We start from the raw sequence: 19,191 nt of genomic DNA, 5'->3' as shown, positions 1-19,191 counted from the left end.
TACAAACATAGAACTAACCAATCCTGTCTGTCGGTTCTTGCGATTTAAGCTAACGACAAGAGAGATCAGATTAACAGAGGCATAGAAGGAAGCCCAGAGAAACAAGAGGATGATATTATTCATGACAGATAGTAGTGACAGTATGCTAGCAGTTCAGCCATTGTGAGGAAACTATTACCTGGGCAGTAAATAATCCACAAAGGCAGGAGTTTTGAAGTATGGAAAACAATGTTGCTCTCTGATTTAAACTGAAAGAACTCCAACTTAGTTCAAAGGAGCTCTGCCGGTTTATATTAGCTGAAGAAATAGCCTGTAACCATTTAGGTGAAACTCGTATTTGCGCTCAGACATGTACCTTGTTTTCTTAGTTACCGTGGAAGATCTTAATGAAGAAGCACCCCTATTTGACAAGCCCTCATATCACCAGATCCTTCCTGACAATTCTACAGCTGGCACACTGGTAGTAGATATCAATGCAAGAGATGAAAACAAAAGTTATGATGAAGGCATATTCTACAATATTACAGGTATGTTAGAAAAACTCTCATGGGTGCTTATTACCAGAGTACTTGCATCCTGATAAATTGTTAACATTTTTTGTAAAATGAAGCGAACTTGCAAAAGTCAGGTACAATGAAACCCTACATCTGTAAAAATCCCATAGAAGTCCAGTGTTACGAATCATCCATGCACAGAACTAAAATGTAAAGAGAAATTATATTATAGAGGTATCCAAAAACTCCAGTCAGGATGGAGGCTTCCAGTGAAACAAAGTAGGACATCCTTGTCCCACAGAAGTCATTGGGAATTTTAGATTTCAGTTACAAGACTACCTTGAATTTGGAATCTAACAAAACACAAGATAGGGCAGGTACATTTGAACAGGGGAGACCATGTATGGCTGAGTATTTCTAAGCTCTAACAGTTACATCGCAATAACAGCGTCTACAAAGCGTATGTGGTCTCTATAGCTATCATGCATCAAGGACAGCATAACCTTAAAGCAGGCACCTGGAAGACCCAGTTCTTAATTGATGCTCAGCTCCCAGCTTCCCAATAGGGAGTTTGTAAACCGTCAGCCCTTGATACAGTTTCTGACACCGCTATGTGAAAGCAAGTACTATTTCATGCGTTTTACTCATGAACGAGAACGAACTGCTTGGGGATGGGATAATTAATGGCAGCACTGGCTGTAGTGATCCTGAAATAATGAAATTCAAGATCCTAAGGGGGGTGAGGAAGGCAAGCAGGAGAGTACAAACCCTGGACTTTAGGACACCAATCTTCAGCTTATTCAGGGAACTAATAGGTGCGATCTTGTGGGAGGCAGCTCTGATGGGCAAAGGAGTTCAAGAGAGTTGGTTCATCCTTAAGGCCAGCATCCATCAAGCACAGGTCTGGTCCCTCCTGCTGCTCAGGAAAATAATTGGATGTGTTAGAAGACTGACTTGGCTAAACAGAGAATTTTTGACTGAACCCCAGGGCAAAAGGCAGTATACCAGGGTGGACGCAAGGACAGGCTACAAAGGAAGACTGTGAAAACATTGCCTGGGCACGTACAGAGTGTGCTAAGAAAGCCAAAGCTCACCGAAACCTGACGCTTGCAGCGTATGTCAGGGCCAACAAAAAGAGTCTCTCCCATTTCATTAGCAGTAAAAGAACGAAAAAGGAAAACGTGGGCCCACTGCCTATTGTGATGGATGATTTAGTGACAGTGGATACAGGTACAACTGACATACTCAGTGCCATCTCTGCCTTGGTCCTCACTGGCAAGGTATTCCAGGCGTTTGTGACGGGAGGCAAGGGCCAAGGAGGAGAGCAAGTACCAGCAGCGGATGAAGGGAGGGTGCGTCGGGGATCTCTCTTCCCATACCCAGGAGGAAGTTACTGAGAAGATGGAGCTAGGCTCTATACTAGCATGAGATGCACGACAGGAGGAAGAGAGACAATGATTATAAACTGAAATGTGGAGTTCTGACTAGCTAGATATAAGGAAAAACAAAATCCACTATGAGGATAATTAAACACTGGAACAGGTTGCACAGCGAGGCCATCCTTGGAGGTTTTCAACACTTGACAGGATGAAGCCTTGAACAGCCTGATCTGAATTCAGTGATGACCCTGCTTTGAGCAAGCGGTTGGACTGGAGGCCTCGGGAGGGCCCTTTCAGCCTGAATGATTCTGTGATTTAGATGAAGAATCAAGAGAGTCCGGATATTTTGTGCCAAATCACATATACTGATTACAGTTTCCACCATGTCTCTTAAATCTGGGCTTATAATTCAGTCACTTGACTCAGCTGGCTCTGTTGAACATTTCCATCACCTGTTTTTGTCTCTTCAGATGGAAACTCAGAAGGCCTGTTTAATCTTTCCAGTACCACAGGACAACTCACTTTAACAAGAGACTTGTCAAAGCAGACTGTTCCTCTGTATTACTCTTTGACAGTCACTGCTACGGATTTGGGTCTGCCACCTCTTTCATCTTCTGTCAAGGTACTGAAATTTTTGCCTCGGTATCTGCTTGCACAGTTTATTCACCAAATTGTTTTATTCTAAGCTGAGGGTAACTCCTCCAGGGAATGGGCATTAGGAGGCAAAACCACAAAACTGGAGTCAGAACGTCAAAGTCCCGCTCTGTTTCAAGAATGGGATACCGAATGACAGCATTTATAGAGTTATGCCACTGTAGCCATTGCTGACGCACCACCCATCATTGTTTTGATCATTCCATTTCAGAAAAGATGTAGCAAAGACAGAAGCTATGGATCACGAGGGAGGAATATTAGAGGAATGGAGACTTCTATGCAAGGTCAAAAGTGTGGGACAGTAAGAGGGGATGTAATGGAAGTATGTGACATGGTAAACAGGAGACAGCAAGTCAGATGTTCCGGTTTATTCTCTATAATACAAGGAAAAAAAAAGGACTTTTAAATTGAAGAGTGAGATATTTAAATGTGAAAAAAAGAAAAAGTGTTTACACTGCTTATAACTGCCTGGTGAACTTTTGCTAAACATCACAGCTTAAAATTCACACAGAATTCAAAAAAGGACTAGAAATGTGTATGGACAAAAACATGTCCAAAATTACATTCAACTGAATTTAAAAATGTAGAATTATGAGCCCTCATTCTTCAGAGCATTGGACAGCAGCTGGCTGGCCTCATTTAGAAAGAAGTTGTCATTATTTTTGTGAAACATGAGGCATTATTTATTTATAGACTGCCACCATTTTTCATATATAAAATCAGCTTTAATTGTTTTAAATATATACAGTACTTTAAAGCTGTGTACTTCCAGACCTGTTTCGCAACTCCTGCTCTGCTCATACACATACCGTGTGGAAAAATCTGTTACAAATACAGATTAGTACCTCTTTCTGAAAACTGTTTAGCAAGACAGATCATCTGAAGTGTGTTGCATGTGATGAACTGGAATCCCTCTCTATATTTAGGAAAACATACTGGTGAAGCTATACTAATGAGGTCGCTGGCATCTTTCACTAACCTTCGCTACCTTCGAGATACGAACGTGTCAAACTCAGCATGCAGCAATCATAAACTTTTTCTTTCTGACAAAGTTCTAGACTTTTACTGTTGTGATCCTGAAAATTCTGCTAAACCTGAAACCATAGCTATATGACCACTGTGGTCATGTTTTTTTTCCCTGCAGGTGTCAGTAATGATTGCTCCCATCAACATTTCATTCCCAGTGTTCTCTGAAGCAGTCTATCAACCTGCCCCTCTGAGTGAGAAGGCGCTGCCAGATACTTTCGTAGTACAGATCAGTGTGTTGTATAAGGTCCCCGTGATATACAGTATTGTATCTGGTGATGTAAACGGTAAGCTATGGAAAAGGTAAGCTGTTTACGTGAAATAAGAAGGAAGAAGGTGTGTTAAAGAACTATTGCTACAGAGCATTTAGCTTTTGGATTATTTCTTCTATCTCTTCCTTTGCTTTTATCTCAGTTCTACCCGTGTTAATACTGGATGTATAGACTATTGTATCATCCAGCGGTACAAATTTGGTATGGATCAAGTGTGGGCACATGACCAAATTTCTGTCAGATTAGCTAGAGCCACATAGTACAGACGTGATTCACTGGCTTTATGCTTTTTCATGTCTGCTGCAGGAGATCAGGTGGTACCTGGTTAGGCATAAAGTTACAGTGGAGTGGAAAGACAATACCTAGTCCAGCATAAGTCTCGGTGGTGAAAAACTAACTCATCAACATTTTCTTAACAAAGTTGAACATATAGAGTGAATTTACATGGGATCACCTGGATCAGTGCTTTGAGTCAGGTGTTTCTTTTTACTGATAATAAAAGCCCTAGAACTGATTATATTTTTACATCACATGTAGCCTCCATGTATTTCTTTTTTTGTAAAGTGTTCTGCATGAAGCTGTGGTCCCCTTAAAGTTACTGGCAAATTCCTCTTGTCAGTAAGAACGGGCGTTCGTTGGAAAGACAATAATTGCTGACTGAATCACAATCAAATAATCTCTCACTATTTCAGGGGAAGGTGAAGGACTCCTGCTGGAGAATTGTGAGCTTCTCCCCTGTTGTTCCCATCCTGGCCTTCTAAAATATTTTTTTTGTGTTAATTATAGCCCTGGATACTTCTGACATTCATGCAAATCCATATTGTATTTTATTTTGTTCTGTGAAGGACACCGTAACAGATGATAGTCATATACATAATATGTAGCTTGCATTAAGGGGCCCATATCTTCAGTTTAAAAAATAATAAAATAATAGAATAATTTCTGTTTTTTTTTTTTTTAACAGGGTATTTTATTATCGATCCATCCACTGGTATCATAAGAACAAGAAAGAATTTGACAGTAGAACACTTTCCAGTCTCTTTTAATGTGCAAGCAACAGATTCATCTAACCATGGCATACATAATCAAGTTTCTGTGTCTGTAGAAGTCATTGATGAAAACAATTTCCCTCCAGTTTTCTCATCCTCTCTAGTAGAAGAAAAATTGGAAGAGGTAAGAAAATTTCATCCCAAACTGAATCACAAAAATGAACCCTCAAAATAATAAAAAATGTCTTATGTTGATTATACAAGTAATCATCCTGGAACTGGAGGGGCCTACCATTCTGCCATATGATGTTCTAGGGTTTGTTTCCACCTGAAACTTCCCATACCTAAAGAGAAAGGCCCAGAAATGTGAACATATTGAAGGAAAAGGGAAGCTTTTGCTAACGAAGGTCCCCATGAAGCAAAAAATAGCCGCTCCATCTTGCATATTTGTGCACAGGGCAACTTACTGTGCATTTCCAGTCTAGTGGACGCGCTTGTCACCCTGCAGACCCTTTATCAGCTTGTAAAGGAGCTTCATACAGAGAAATAGCAGGCCGAAGTCTCCTCTAAAGTAGCACCATTTCTCCTTTTGATAAAATATGATCTATTATGACTCTTCCTGCCCCGAAGTTATCCATAGCATGATACGAGGCAGATTTCATTCTCCTGCTGTTATGTTTTGGAAGCCTGCAAAGGAAGCCACAGCATTTATTTATGCAAAAATATCTAGCCCAACATTTCACTGTTTTGCATTTTAAACACCACTTTTCATACTTTCATCTGCTAGATATATTTTTAAAAGAAGCGCATTGATCATGTTTCTATTTTCTATAGCACATACCTTGCCTGGTATTACCAGCTGGTTCACGTAAATTCTCTTTAAGACATTCTAATCTTATCTAATCAATTTCTAACATTGAGCTAAATATAGATGTAACTATTACACATATTTTTAAAGTTCCCAGTTAGTTTAATGGGGAAGAGTTAGAATCACCTTTCTCAAACTTAAAAATTAATTTGCATGTGAAATATTTATACAGGAGGGAACTGTTGGATGTCCCGTTGGATCATGTAACTTTAGATCGGGTCTCAAACAGCTGTACAAGTGAAACACTGATATTTACTGTCAATGTTAATGCAAATAACAGTTTTTTTTTTAAAGGAAGGAATAGAGAATTTTTCTTCTGTCCTCACAGCTGAGAAGAATGGTTATTAGCCAAATAGCATTCATACAGAAACATGATTTTGAAGTTGAGAATGTCTCTTGAGTTTCAAAGGAGGACTAGATGTTATTGAACTTTAGTAATTCCTTAAAGGCAAGCCAGACACTTGTGTTTATCATTGGTCCTATTTGAAAACATGGTGATTGTCCCTGAAGATCACTGCTTTAGATAGAAATGGGGGGCAAATAACTGTTCTATGCATTACATAGAACATAACTCTTGTATTACAGAAAACAAGAGATTCTCCTACTGTGCTGAATGAACTGTGTAATTTTAATTTAAAAGTGTCTATACTGTTGTAAGTGTGGTGTCTGCTACCCCTCCTTCATATAATTCCAGAAATTGCAGCTAACGAAAGCCTGTGACAGCCTCAATCTGTTCTTTCTTGACAGAATTCACCCGCTACTACTCAGATTGTGCAGCTGAAAGCTCAGGATAATGATGCAGGGAGAAATGGTTTCCTAACATATGGCATTCTCAGTGGAGACAGACTAAAATTCAGAATAGATGAAGCTACGGGAATTCTTTACTCCACTGTCTCCTTTGATTATGAAGAAGAAGCTACAGAATATCAGGTTTGCTTTAGATTTCTTAAACCATTTCATAATTCAGAGCTCTTTATCCTTCCCTACGATAATTGGTGACGTTTTTGTTTTCTTTTAGCTTGATCAGGCTTGAAAACTTTATGCATTGTTTTAAACGTGCATCTCAAGATATGATTCATTATTAAAGCAAGACGCAGATTGTAATGCCTTACCTGAAATTCAAGCAAGGCTTATAGACTCCCAGTCCGGCAAACACTCAGACACCTGAGCACATGAATAACTAACTTCATGGTGACAGTTCATGTATTCGGTGTTGTCTCTTTGCTTGAACCTCTACTGGACTGCGATCTTGGAGATAAGACCCTCAATTAAAACTTCTCTTGTTGTTGCTGCCACTACTGAATATTCTTTATGAACCTATTTTGCTTCAGGAAAAAATACTGGTGAATTAGTTTGTTCCGTATAGAAAGACTTTTTAAATCAAACAAATACGCCTTAATTTTTCAATAGTTATTTTGAAGTGAGTTCAAAATTTGAGTTTAAATTACTAAGACTACTCCAAAGTTTAAGAATCATCCAGATCTTTTAATCCTTATACAAATACCTATTTATATTCCATTATCAATAATTGTGCAACCTACAGATTGTGGTATATGCTGAAGACGATGGAATCCCTGAGAAGAAAAGGGGTTATTGCACTGTTGTCGTAAAGATTATTGACGTTAATGACTGGCCACCTGTGTTTGATCCAGTGAATACATTCAGTGTAAATGAAAATGTGCTGGTGGGATTCATAGTTGGAAAAGTCACAGCAACTGACAGAGACGTGGGAGACAATGCCTTCATTCTGTATAACCTTACAGGTAACAAGGGATTCTCTTATTGCACTGAAACAATGGTCACTTTGTTGTCTACACTCTTAGGAGCATAAATAGCGTTATGCATGCTATCTGCTCATCCCTTTCCACATACGCCAAGGAGTTTCACTTTTGCCTGGTTTGTTATTTTCCTAATTTATGCTCACAGAATCTTTGAACTGGTTGAGTAGCAACTTCTCTTGCAGGAACTACAATTTTTGTAATTTTAATCATACCCTTAATTACAATTAAACGTCATATTTCTAAAAATTCTTTAACTGCTCCAGCGCTTTAGCTGCAATCAGCAGGAGTAACTTTGATTTAAAAAAAAAAAAAAAAAAAAGCTTTCTTGAATGACGAATAAAGGTCTTAGGGCCTAATTCAGCCCTGTCTGTTTGTGCCTGTGCCACAAGGTGCCAAATGCTGCTAAGTTAAGCGTCTGCTCATCTTGTGAACTGTGAGCATTTCACCGCTACTTTGAGCAGATGTAAATGGTATCACAAAAGCATCAGGGACCTGATTCACTATTGAGGGGTGCTGGAGAGCTGTCTGCTTCACGCTTGTACTGTTTACGCCTGCAGCAGAAGTGGCACAACAGGCACCGTGTCACCTACTCTGCTGCCTCAGATCTCTGCCCAGGCTATTAATGTAAACTGCCTGCAATTTCATTTTTCATTAACGTGCCAGCTAGGGAACTGCAGTAGTGATTGAGAGCTCTGGTTCGGGCTTCCTATCTCATTTAACTGTGGTAGCTGATAGCATCACAGTTGGGAAAAACACTCCTTTGCCCCTGCACCTAAACCTGACAGAGATGGAGATTTAGAGCCTTATGGACCAAAGCCTCCAGGAGTTGAAATAGTTGTTTCTGGTGTTTGGACTATCATGAGTAGATGTATATACAGCTTATGTATTTTAGGATCTTTTATTTCCAATATGCACACAGTTTTTGATATGTCTTTGGACAAGGGTGGCCAAAAACAGTCAAAATCACTGTCTTTTGGTAGTCAAATTGTTTTCTCTCCAGATGGGTATGTCATTCAGGCCACCTTCATTAGAGCCAGAGTAAATTTAATGACATTTCTTCCTAGCACTCTTGGCCGGAGTACTATCTTGTTACAGTGCTTCATGACTGTTGCAACCAGTAACCTGAGACTGAACATACAGAAGGTCCGAGGACTGTAAAAGGCCTTTGTGTCCTCTGATCCTACAGTTACACAAGCATGGAGGAACTTGTTTCCAGAGGTTCATCCCCATATTCCAGTGTACTGTCCATCATCATTTACATGCCCTGTAAGCATAAGCACTATTAACTTTTGAGTGAAACAGATCTGTCTGCAGGACTTGTTGACCCATTCTGCTGGCTCACGTTTCAATTGCTCCTCCACTCAAAATCTTCTCTGTTTTTCTTCTGTGTTACCCCTACTATATTAAAAAAGGATCTTCATCAGCTTAAGAGACAGGTATCACGTAAGAGTGTAGTTAATTATGTGTTTCTAAGATGTATTAATTGATAATGCTTCTTTGACTATATCTCAGGTGGTGGAGGAAATATATTTGAAATTGATGAAATACACGGGGACATTAAGATAAAGACCTCTCCAGACTATGAAACCATGAATAAATACAGCCTTACAGTGAGCGCAGTCAACAATAAGTCTGCCCCTTTTTATCAGGTAAAAGAGCATTACTGTAATGAACAGTGACGTTCCTAGTCAGAGTGGATTTGAACTAGTGGGAGGGAGGTCTACGAAAGATGTTTATTGTGCACAAGAAAGTAGTCACCTAATCATGCTTAGAGTCATATTTTTGCTACCTGTGCCCGTGCTGAGAAGTACTACACTTTATAATTAGTCCAAATACTCCATAATTATGCGTAGTAGAATTTGACACTGAATTGTTTCACCAACCTGTGCTGCAGAACAGGAATTCTTGCCTGCTGCTGTTACTTAACACTGTAAATACTCTGATAATTTTCCGTGGCAGCAAAAGTAATTTGCAGCAAATTGTTCTAGCTCTGCTGTGTTTCTTTTATTTGAAAAGTTATTAGAAGCCTATTTAACAAAACTAGAACGTGTGGTGGTTCCCGTATCCTGATCTAGCACCTGCAGTATGACCTGCTGGCCTCCGAAATACATACTGTTCCTATTTATTCAGAAATCTCTCGAAAAGTAGAATCCTACTGTTACTTTGAATTTACTCTCTCTTTTATGTTAAAATCCTGCAGTGATTTCTGATGTTGAGTTCACAAAATGAAACCTAGCCTGGTACTTCAGAAGAGCATTTTCAAAGTCTAATTAATGCTTTTTGTTGCATATGCAAATAACAAAACTTTATCACTAAACAAGACATTCTAAATATTCTAAAATGCAGGAAACCATTTTGTTTTCTAGGCAACTACTACTGTCATGGTTCTAGTGATTGATGTGAATGATAATGCTCCAGTATTTCTTCAGAATTCCTATTCCGCTTCTATAAACGTGATTAATCCTGTAGGTGCTCATGTCATAACTGTGAACGCCACAGACAAAGATCAGGTAACTACTCGTTTTTGATTCTGAGACTGCTTTAAGCTGCAGCCCAAATAGATTTTTCTCCATTCTCTAGGCATGAAATACAAATTGTTCCTACCCTTCAAAATGTACTCACAGTGCATGTAGTATTCTTTAGTATCGCTGTGGGAATTTTTCCCCTGCAAATTCATTATTACTGTTAACAGCGATATCCAAATATAGCTTCCAGGATATTTGATAGTGTGAACCAATAAGCTTTATGGCAACTGAACAGCTGTTTCTACCTCACTTTGACAGGTGAGGAATCTGAAGCACATTGTCTCAAGTCACATGGGGAGTCTAGAAGATTTCAAAGAAATCTTCACTTCCTGCATTGACTTATTAACGTCCTCCTCCTCTCCTCTCTCTGAAAATCTAGAATTAGAAGTTCTAATCTGTGAACTTTGCTCTCAAAATTAGTGCGTTACTGTTTTTGTTTGAGCTGAAATAGGCCAGACGTTTGTGCCGAACTCAGGGCCCTTGATATACCTAAGGCAGAACACTAAATGCTTTGTTATGTAAGGATATTTTGTAGGCTATAAATGTGTATGGCTTTTGGAATACCAGAAATAATTTTCTGGAAGAAACTGTGTCCATTGGCCCTTTCCCATGCTGCTGCTCTTGTGTTACAGCTTAAGCACCAAGTAACTCTGAGCTCGGTTCTCTCTGGGTATTTAAAATGCCTCTGGCGTTCTGTCCATTTAGGCATGGAAATGTTAGGATTCCAGTGAGTCTGTACTACAAGACTTAAAGCATTGAAATGATATGGTGCTGCAACCAATAGTTATATGCAGTTGTGTTCCTTTCATGGCAGGGGCAAAATGGCCGTGTTGAATATTACATCCTCCCTGATCTAAACTTCAGCCAGTTCTTCTTGATAGAAGACAGGAGTGAGGGGAAAATAATAACAACTGGAAACCTGTCCAGATCTGGAAAGATCCTTTTAACAGTAATGGCGAAAGACCAAGGCTCTCCATCATTAAACAGCACTGCTATGATTACTCTTAATGTACTTGACAACCGTCCATTTGTTCCTCAGTTTAACAACACGGAAATCAGGTGAGGCTTCCATATTCAGTTCCATATAACTTCCATATAACTGGTGCATACTCTCCATGTCGTGGAAAACCTAATAAAACTGAAGCTAAGTTTCATAGCAATTCCCTTTCCTTCACTTAGAAGAAAGGACATTAGTTTTTAAATAACCAGTCCAGGAAATCCTGCTACTCCCGTGGTTCTGTGTACATGATGCTGGGCGTTATCTTTTATTTCTTTGTTGTGCAGCTTGTGTAAATCAGCCTCTTTGTCCCTTTCTTCTTGCACGCTAATAAACAAGTATTGATTTTTATTGCAGTCATTGTTAATAGAATATGAGAAGTGCTGTCCACGCTAATACATTCTCTCTTGTCCGTCCACAAATGAAAATCCTCCTTGGCCTTTACTCAAGGATAAACAAGTGTCTGGCTGGAAAGGTAGAAATTACACTGCACTCTGAAGGCCAGTGAGCTCTAGCAAACATCTAGAGGGGAGAAAACTTGCTCTTAAGGAATTAAATTTTAAACTCTGCCAGCACAATAACTGTTACGAAATTTAACATTATGATTTGTCATTTCTTTTCTATATTAGTGTTTCAGTTATGGAAAATACAGGAGTGGATCATTTAATTTACACCTTTGCTGTGGCTGAAACTTTAGGAAAACAGATTGTTTATGCAATTGTATCTGGCAATGAAGCAGGTAAGTATTATTTCCTTTCTGCCTTAAAAAAGCTAAGATAATAAACTAACCTGTCATTTCTGTGGCAGACGCTGCTGTATTTAACGAGGAGAGGGAGAGCAAGGATAAAAATTTGTGTGTGTGTGTGTGTTTTTTTTTTTTTTAAGAAAGAATTTATTTCTTTCAGAGCTCTTTAGCATGAGAATTTGTTAATCTTCTTTGACTAGAGAGTTGATGATCTAACTTGCCAGCAAATGAGTTTCTGCATCTTAAGTCAGAATAATTTACAGGCTAAGGGAGCCAAAATAGAAATGGCCGTAAGCCAGCAGCTTCCTCTCTACCAGTCACTCATAGTCTACTGTTTCCTTGCACTTGCACCTACTTTGAGGCATCTAGCTTTGTCCGCTCTTGCAACGCTGATGTGACTCCATTTGCCACAAAGAAAACTGGAATAATTAAAAACTGATGGAAAAACTGCAAAGACTGCAAAACAAGTGAAAAAGGACTTGTGCAACTAGAAGCTGCAGTTCTGTTTTCCAAGCATATTGCTCCCGTACATGTTTAAAGCCTGTTTGGTCTAGGATAGGGTCCCAGCTGTGATGCCTTTGCTGCTCAGCCCTTGGTGGTAGTGCATTTCACATTCTTAAGGGCAGAGGGCCTATGGAAGCATCCACAGAGCAACCAAAACGCAACAGGTAGGAAGGATACAAGTGAAATGGTAACAGTAACAACTAAGGTGCATATTTGCCTTGCAGGTCATTTTAGATTGGATCCAAACAGTGGTCAGCTGAAAACAGCAGTTAATTTGGACTATGAGAAAGTTTCTCAGTATGTAATTTTCATTGAAGCAAACGACAGTCCCTCATCTGCCGCACAAGTCCAGCGTTCAGGTAACTTTTCCTTTGAAGGGCATTCCAGCTTGAATCAGGGGTGATGAACACATGACATTTGTCTTCTGTATTTGCAACCAACTAGAGAGAAAACATGATTTTCTCTAACTGAAAAGAATATGTGAAGGATGACAAGCTGAAGGTCAGCATTTTGCAGCGGTGCACCAAGAGGCAGCCTTCCTCAGCAGACGCACACCCCCAGAGGGCCCTACCACAGTGTCAGAGGAGAATGTAGTAGCTGGGCATTGGGCTCCTCGGCGCCATCTGGAGCACCTGCCTGTCCTTTGCTTGGCACAGCACAGCCAGCTGGAGAGGGCTGAGGGAGCAGCAGTGCTGTGCCTTCTATCTTGCACTGCCTGTTCTTGCCAGAGCCCCGGCGGAGACAGAGCAAGCTCCTCTAGGCATCTCTCTGCTGCGCTCCCGTCCTCCTCCCTCATCCTCACATGCAGCAGATGCTGCCGTAAAGCCACAGCCTGGCCCAGCATCTGGAAGCTGTGCTTTTGTTGATGTTTGTTTGACATGAGTCTGAGCAGCGGCCAGAGTTAACTTGCGTTTGTTTAATAGGCCTGTTTTCTCAAAATGTGGCAATGCTGAAAATCTCAGTGCAAGATGTAAACGAAGAGCCAGCATTTCTGAATAGTGTCTACTCAGTTCGGATACTGAACTCCGTGCCGTACAAGTACCCAGTTATTACCGTTCAGGTAGAGTATCTTTCTGCCCTCATCATACGGGAAGGCTTTTGAAAGGCTTGGATTTCCTCCACAAGTAAACTAGGTTAAAGGAACTGCTAAATCTGCTCTTGAAACTTGAGCCAGATTCTGCCCATCATCCAGGCATCACATAGTGCAGGTGAAGGGAACCAGTCCATACCTGTCCTACGAGTGGGTCAGTCAGAAGAGCTGTGCAGACTGTTCTGACTTAATGCTATTATTGTGTGGTCCCTAAAGGCTTTCATACTGCATAGACTACTGCTCACTCTTTGGTGCTGTTAACTGCTTTGTTATCTGTCGGACCCAAAGGGGAAGAGAGTTACAAAATGGAGCAGTTCTCATAGTTGTCCTTTTCGCGTCTGATGTTTTCCTTCAGTTCCTGTAGCCTGCTTCCTTTATTGTTGCAGCAGTAGAATCCTCCAGGCTTTATGGAAAATGTATTTCTGCTTTTATAGCCCTGGTCTGATTCTGAGTTTGTGCTCCGCTTTTGTTTAGTGCACAGGAAAAAATATGACAGCCACTATCCTGGAATATTCCAGTCTTACAAACTGGAGAGTTTTATGTTTGAAGAGTGAAGTAGAGCCCAAAAGCCACAAGCTGAGTTTCACAAATGGCCTTTCTTTTTTTGAACCCAGGCCACGGATCCAGACTCGGGAGAGAACGGCCTGCTGCGGTACAGCTTAGAGCGTCACGGAACCAATCAGTTTGACATCGATGAAAATACAGGGCAGATTTTTACAGTTTCTGTAAGAGGATGGGCTGGAACAATTTATCTGAAAGTCCAAGCTACAGACCAAGGTGGGAGAGGACTCACAGCCCAGGCAACTGTCAATGTAAGGAAGATCGCTATATAGTGCTGTTTTGCTTCCATGTCAAAAATCTGTCAGGGAGGGCTAATTTGGTAATGAAAAAAAAAAAATTGACTACCGTATTGTGAGTCTGCTAGATGTACCAATACAAAGTATATAATCCCAGGCCAGAATTACTAGGTTGCCATTTCCATTAACAAGGAAAAATATGTTGACATGAAAATTGACTTTTAGAGGACAATTACACTTATGGACCAAATTAATCTCTTACATAACTCGGGCCATGACTAAATTAACAGTTGTCTTGAGATAAGGGAGCCTTCGGGTAAGACTTTGAAGGGAAGTGCTTGGCAGTAACTGTGAGCACAGAAAAATGACTGCCCCCTGCCCCCCTCCCCACACACACATACATACACCTTATTCCTGGGAGGAGGTTGTTCTTTAGTTTTCTTTTCCTTGCAAGGAAAAGATTTACCTCAACTCGGGGGCTGCATCAGGTATTGCAAGTTTGATACCACTTCCCTTCCACCCTCCTTGTGCAATTGCCCCAGGATATCCTCTTTGTTAGCGTATGACCTCCACGTAGCTGCATAGCAGATGCATTTTAGCCTGCTATCCAAATCCCAGCCGCTCCGGTGAAGGCTTGACATGTAAAACTGTAGTTAGATAGCGGAGTCCTTTAAATACTGCATCTATAATAAATCGTAAGTAAATGATGGGTATAAATGGAGATCATGAAGAGAAATTTAGATGTTTTCAGAATTTATTCATACCTAATTTTAGAAATCTGTTTCATGGGATTACGTGTGTGAAAAAACAGAATGCAAGAAGGGAAAACCTGGAAAACTCTTTTCCCTGAAACTTTGCTCACAGGCATAGTAGCCTTCCATATTTGTTCCATTCCAATTTAATCAATTCTTCAATTTTTGAATTGCCTGTAATACTATTTTAACAGCTTATTTCTATTGAAATTGTTGACATGGAAAGTTATGATTTCTCATTTTTAGCCTCACAATTAGATTTTTTTTTGGAACTCAGTCTTGGGTATGAAGAGAGAGATATAAATACTTCAGAAAACCTTACGTGTGATTTATTCATTTTGTAGGTAACCATTGATGCCAGCTCCAGTAACAACATTGTGGTACTTGTTCTTAATCAGATGATCAATGCTGTTGAAAAAAATATTGCTGAAATAAAAAGGTATTGTTGAAGCTATGAAGCTTATTCTGATATATCTACTGACAAATTTAGAGTCCCTTTGACATAGAGGTCTGAGAGTCTACAGGGGATGTATTACAGCCTGGGTCTGTGAAAAGCCAAGCTTTCAACTTGATATAATTGAGAATAATTTCAGGGAGTCCACAGGAATCCACCTGAAAGATATGCCAATTTTTTTCCTGGTATGGTTTTGGCCAGAGCTGAAGACTGTGAAAAGGTCTTTGGACTAGATAATCTCCAGAGGTCACTTCCTACCTCAACATTTCTATGAATTTCAACAGATGAGGATAAAGCCTTTTATTGGTAGTAGGACTAAAAATCATGTTGCTATCTCTAGTTTTTCTAAACAGAGAAGTTAACAGATGGTTCATGGGTCTGCCATCCGAATGCTCTGCCCTTTGCACAGACTTTTAATTTTTATGAGGTTTTCTCAGTCTTACGAACTGAAGTCATATCAGGAGAAGAGCTAATATACTCAAATTATATTGCATTAATGTGAACTTCCTCTCCTTCTGTAAATCATGCAAGTCTAGCTCTGTCTATGGAAAATATGCTTTAACTGGCCACCGAAGGAGCAGCGTGGCCCAAGATACAAACGTGGAGACGGACAGGAGAGAGGATGTACTGACCTTTCTTTCTCTGACAAGTATCCTAAGACAAGTATCCTATCCACAAACCAAAACTAGCCTTGCTACAAATGAAAAATCCCCCTTGCGGCACAGCAGCAGTGCTCCTCAAGAGGGTCTCAGCCCTACAGCAGTAGGGGATTAGCTAGCAATGTGTGGATGGTCACAGTATAGTTAAAAATGTATATTGACCTTTTTGGCTTGTTTATGAGACCCAAAAAGGTTTTGTTCGATTATATATAAACAGGTATTTTCACTGGCGATATGAGGCCTTGAGTCCTATGCTTTTGAGGGAAGATCACTTTAAAGGATGGAAAAATCAGTTTGTAACATTGACCCTGTCACACCACTGATTTCCCACTGGTGAAGACTAGGTGTAAGCCCTAGAGCTACTCGTTGCACCTTTCTTTGAAGTAGTTGGTACAGACTCCTGTCAGAATGATGGATTAACGGGGCCAGTGGTCTGATCCAGTGTGAAAATACCTCTTTTTATGAAGGATCGGGAGAAGAGATTCCTGAGAACAGATTCCCATCTCCTTACCTTTAATGTTTATAACGCTCTATAGGCATCATTGCCTGTATTTATAAAAATAACGTCAAGCATGAAATGAACCGTATGTTGCTTGATAAAGCGTGACTAAATATACGATATGCTATGCAATATTGGTTATGAAATCTACGTATAACGGTTTGTTAATCCTTACTCCCCTAAATGTTCAGTTATGCTAATGGTATCTAAGAATTTTTAGGCTACGTACTAAGGTTACGTAGCATCTACTAAAGAGAAGTACCTTAGTTTAGTAGTCAGAGCTGGGGACTGGACGTTCTTTTTCTCTGCTGCTACTCAGTCACTGTACGATATTGGGCAAATAGCTTAACTCCTTTGCTGTGGTTTGACATCCTTAGATTAAAACACTAAGTATGTGCAACATATTGTATTGTAAATGCTACTTTTCTGTCGCTTAATTTCCAGAGTAAAAGTATTTGTCCTTGCCCAGTTAATTGAAAAAGTTTTCTTACTATGATGGCAGGGTCCTAGAAGAAATACTTGCATGGAATATATATATCATTGATTGTTATTCCACTGAGTATGAAAGAAGAGCAAGAGAAAGCACGAATGTAACCTACTTAAAAATTATTGCTGTTGATGAGGCAGGCCAAGAAATACCTGCAGAAGATGTAAAAAGGTCTGTATCTTACAGTTGGTCCGCTGGGTGTCAGGAAGGTTTTGTTTCCCTTAAAGTTATCAACGTCTTGATTGCGCAGGTTTAGACCAAGTAATAATTTACCTGAAACTTACCTCAAAGCTCAAACTGAGCTTTTAGAATTCAAAAAATTCTCATTAATTATTCAAAGGTAATTTCCAGAGCTAGTCAAAAATAAATGAATATGGCTGTTTAATTGTGCAAAACATACGTAAGAGTCAGTTTTTAGGAAAACTGAAGCAGAAAGGTTATAATTGAAACAGATATTGCTTTCATTTCAGAATTGCAGAATGTTGATTAAATATTTTAATTTTAGGTATATTTTATATGTATTTCATAACATGACAGTGGTATGAATGAATATTCACGAAACATTGCATAAAGGGCAGCTGCTATTTAAAATACATAATGTGATTTCTAGACTCAACTTCTGTGTTTAACTAGAAATTGTTTATGGTTGGTAATACCATTGGAGGCTGCAGCCATGGAAAGCGCTCTGCTCTGATGAAACTTTTTGACCGAGGAAAGCCCTGCTGGTATCTGTAAAGTGATATATGTGGCTGCCTTGACGTGGATTTAGAGGATATGTACCTCAAGCTCACTGTTCCAAGCTTTGCAGCATTACAGTTCACATCTTCCCCTGGGCTGGTGGCTAGAACTGGAATTTTTCCATGGAAGACATGACACTCAATCTTTAGAAAGGACGTCCGCTCTTGGTAGACCGTGGGACGAGTTTTCTCTCATTTTCTTCTTTTTCTTCAGTACTCTGCAGACCAAAATGAAAGTCTGATAAATCACCAGCATTTTACTTTTCTATCTTCAGAAAACTGACACAGCAGAAGATCATCATTCAGTCAGAACTGGAAAAAATATTTGAAACGCCTGTTACTGCTGACTTAAGAGAGGTTCCTGCTGGCTCGATGTCCCCTGAACTTACTGCCACTATTGTTCTAAGCGTTCTGCTGGGCTGCACCCTTGTAGCCTTCCTGGTATACATATTTCTTACTATAAAAAGGTATAAATATTTTTACTTCAACGATGTCATTTAAATTGCACTTACAACTAGTAACTTTACTTTAAATGTCAACTTGAAAAATATTTTTTATCTGATAAATTACTGATATTTGGATGGAATATTGCCTCGGATGTGCTGTAAATTAAAATGTCTAGGCTTTTTTCCTGTAGATATTAGATACTACTTTTACTCCACATCAACTCAAAGGTGGTTTCTTTTTTGTGTGTGTGTCACAGAGCAAAAGCAAAGAGAATCCTTCTAAAACAGAGAAATGTGGATAGCAGAAATCGTAACTGAGAAGGGGGGCACAAGTAGCTATACTCTATCCACGTAATTCTCCGCTATTCCCATGAATTTGCATGCCGAAATCAAGGAGAGTTTTGCTGTTGACTTCAACGGCAGCAGGACCATATCTTTGTGGAAAATGAATAGACTTGCAAGAGGGCAGTGGGTATTTAGTCTTTTACCATTAATATGTAGTCTAACAATTATGCAGAAAAATAGGAAATAATACGTGAAACTAATCCCCAGAATAATACTGGTAACACATGTTGTGCTTTAAACTTATGACACAAATATTCCATGTTTTTTTTTTTTTTGAAACCTGTAAAGCCAGTCTTCAAAAAGAATGAACCATTTTATTTTAATTGATCATTTTCAGAAGTAAGAAGCAACAGTGGATCGTTGAGAAGCAAAGTGAAATTATTGAGGGTTTTGATAATGCAGCTGTAGCTGATGGAAATGGAAGTCCAAAAATCATAGAAAAAACAGAGCACATGAATAATGTGTAAGTAGAATGCTAATGATGTCACAAAGATATGAAAATTAGCATATCAAAAGATGGGCTTCTTTACTCTGATAACGTAGGATGTTCCTTGTACCTTTCACTAATGTATAGGTTGATTTAGAAGAACCGTTACTGTCGTAAGTTATAAACTCTACGTTTGAAGAAAGCTGCTACTTTTTAGTCTTGTAACATAAATTATATTTGGGCAAATTCCTGTTTGCTCTTTAG

General features: G+C 39.5%; 1 protein-coding gene across 1 annotated transcript in view; it reads left to right on the top strand.

Annotated features, from left to right (window-relative positions):
* LOC104143450 (protocadherin Fat 4) overlaps positions 1-19,191 on the top strand; it is a 49,687-nt gene that overhangs the window by 29,317 nt on the left and 1,179 nt on the right. The window contains exons 26-42 of the mRNA XM_009673949.2: positions 369-527; positions 2,344-2,495; positions 3,672-3,840; positions 4,790-4,998; positions 6,430-6,612; positions 7,226-7,445; positions 8,976-9,112; positions 9,830-9,973; positions 10,803-11,047; positions 11,615-11,724; positions 12,459-12,593; positions 13,158-13,294; positions 13,939-14,136; positions 15,218-15,312; positions 16,988-17,143; positions 17,985-18,176; positions 18,838-18,963. Coding sequence (XP_009672244.2) covers positions 369-527; positions 2,344-2,495; positions 3,672-3,840; positions 4,790-4,998; positions 6,430-6,612; positions 7,226-7,445; positions 8,976-9,112; positions 9,830-9,973; positions 10,803-11,047; positions 11,615-11,724; positions 12,459-12,593; positions 13,158-13,294; positions 13,939-14,136; positions 15,218-15,312; positions 16,988-17,143; positions 17,985-18,176; positions 18,838-18,963 — 2,767 coding nt within the window. The remainder of the gene's footprint in view (positions 1-368; positions 528-2,343; positions 2,496-3,671; positions 3,841-4,789; positions 4,999-6,429; positions 6,613-7,225; positions 7,446-8,975; positions 9,113-9,829; positions 9,974-10,802; positions 11,048-11,614; positions 11,725-12,458; positions 12,594-13,157; positions 13,295-13,938; positions 14,137-15,217; positions 15,313-16,987; positions 17,144-17,984; positions 18,177-18,837; positions 18,964-19,191) is intronic.

Source organism: Struthio camelus, chromosome 3 (assembly GCF_040807025.1).
Source record: "Struthio camelus isolate bStrCam1 chromosome 3, bStrCam1.hap1, whole genome shotgun sequence".
Lineage (NCBI taxonomy): Eukaryota > Metazoa > Chordata > Aves > Struthioniformes > Struthionidae > Struthio > Struthio camelus.
Note: the sequence above shows the minus strand (reverse complement) of the source record. Positions and strands in the feature narration are given on the sequence as shown.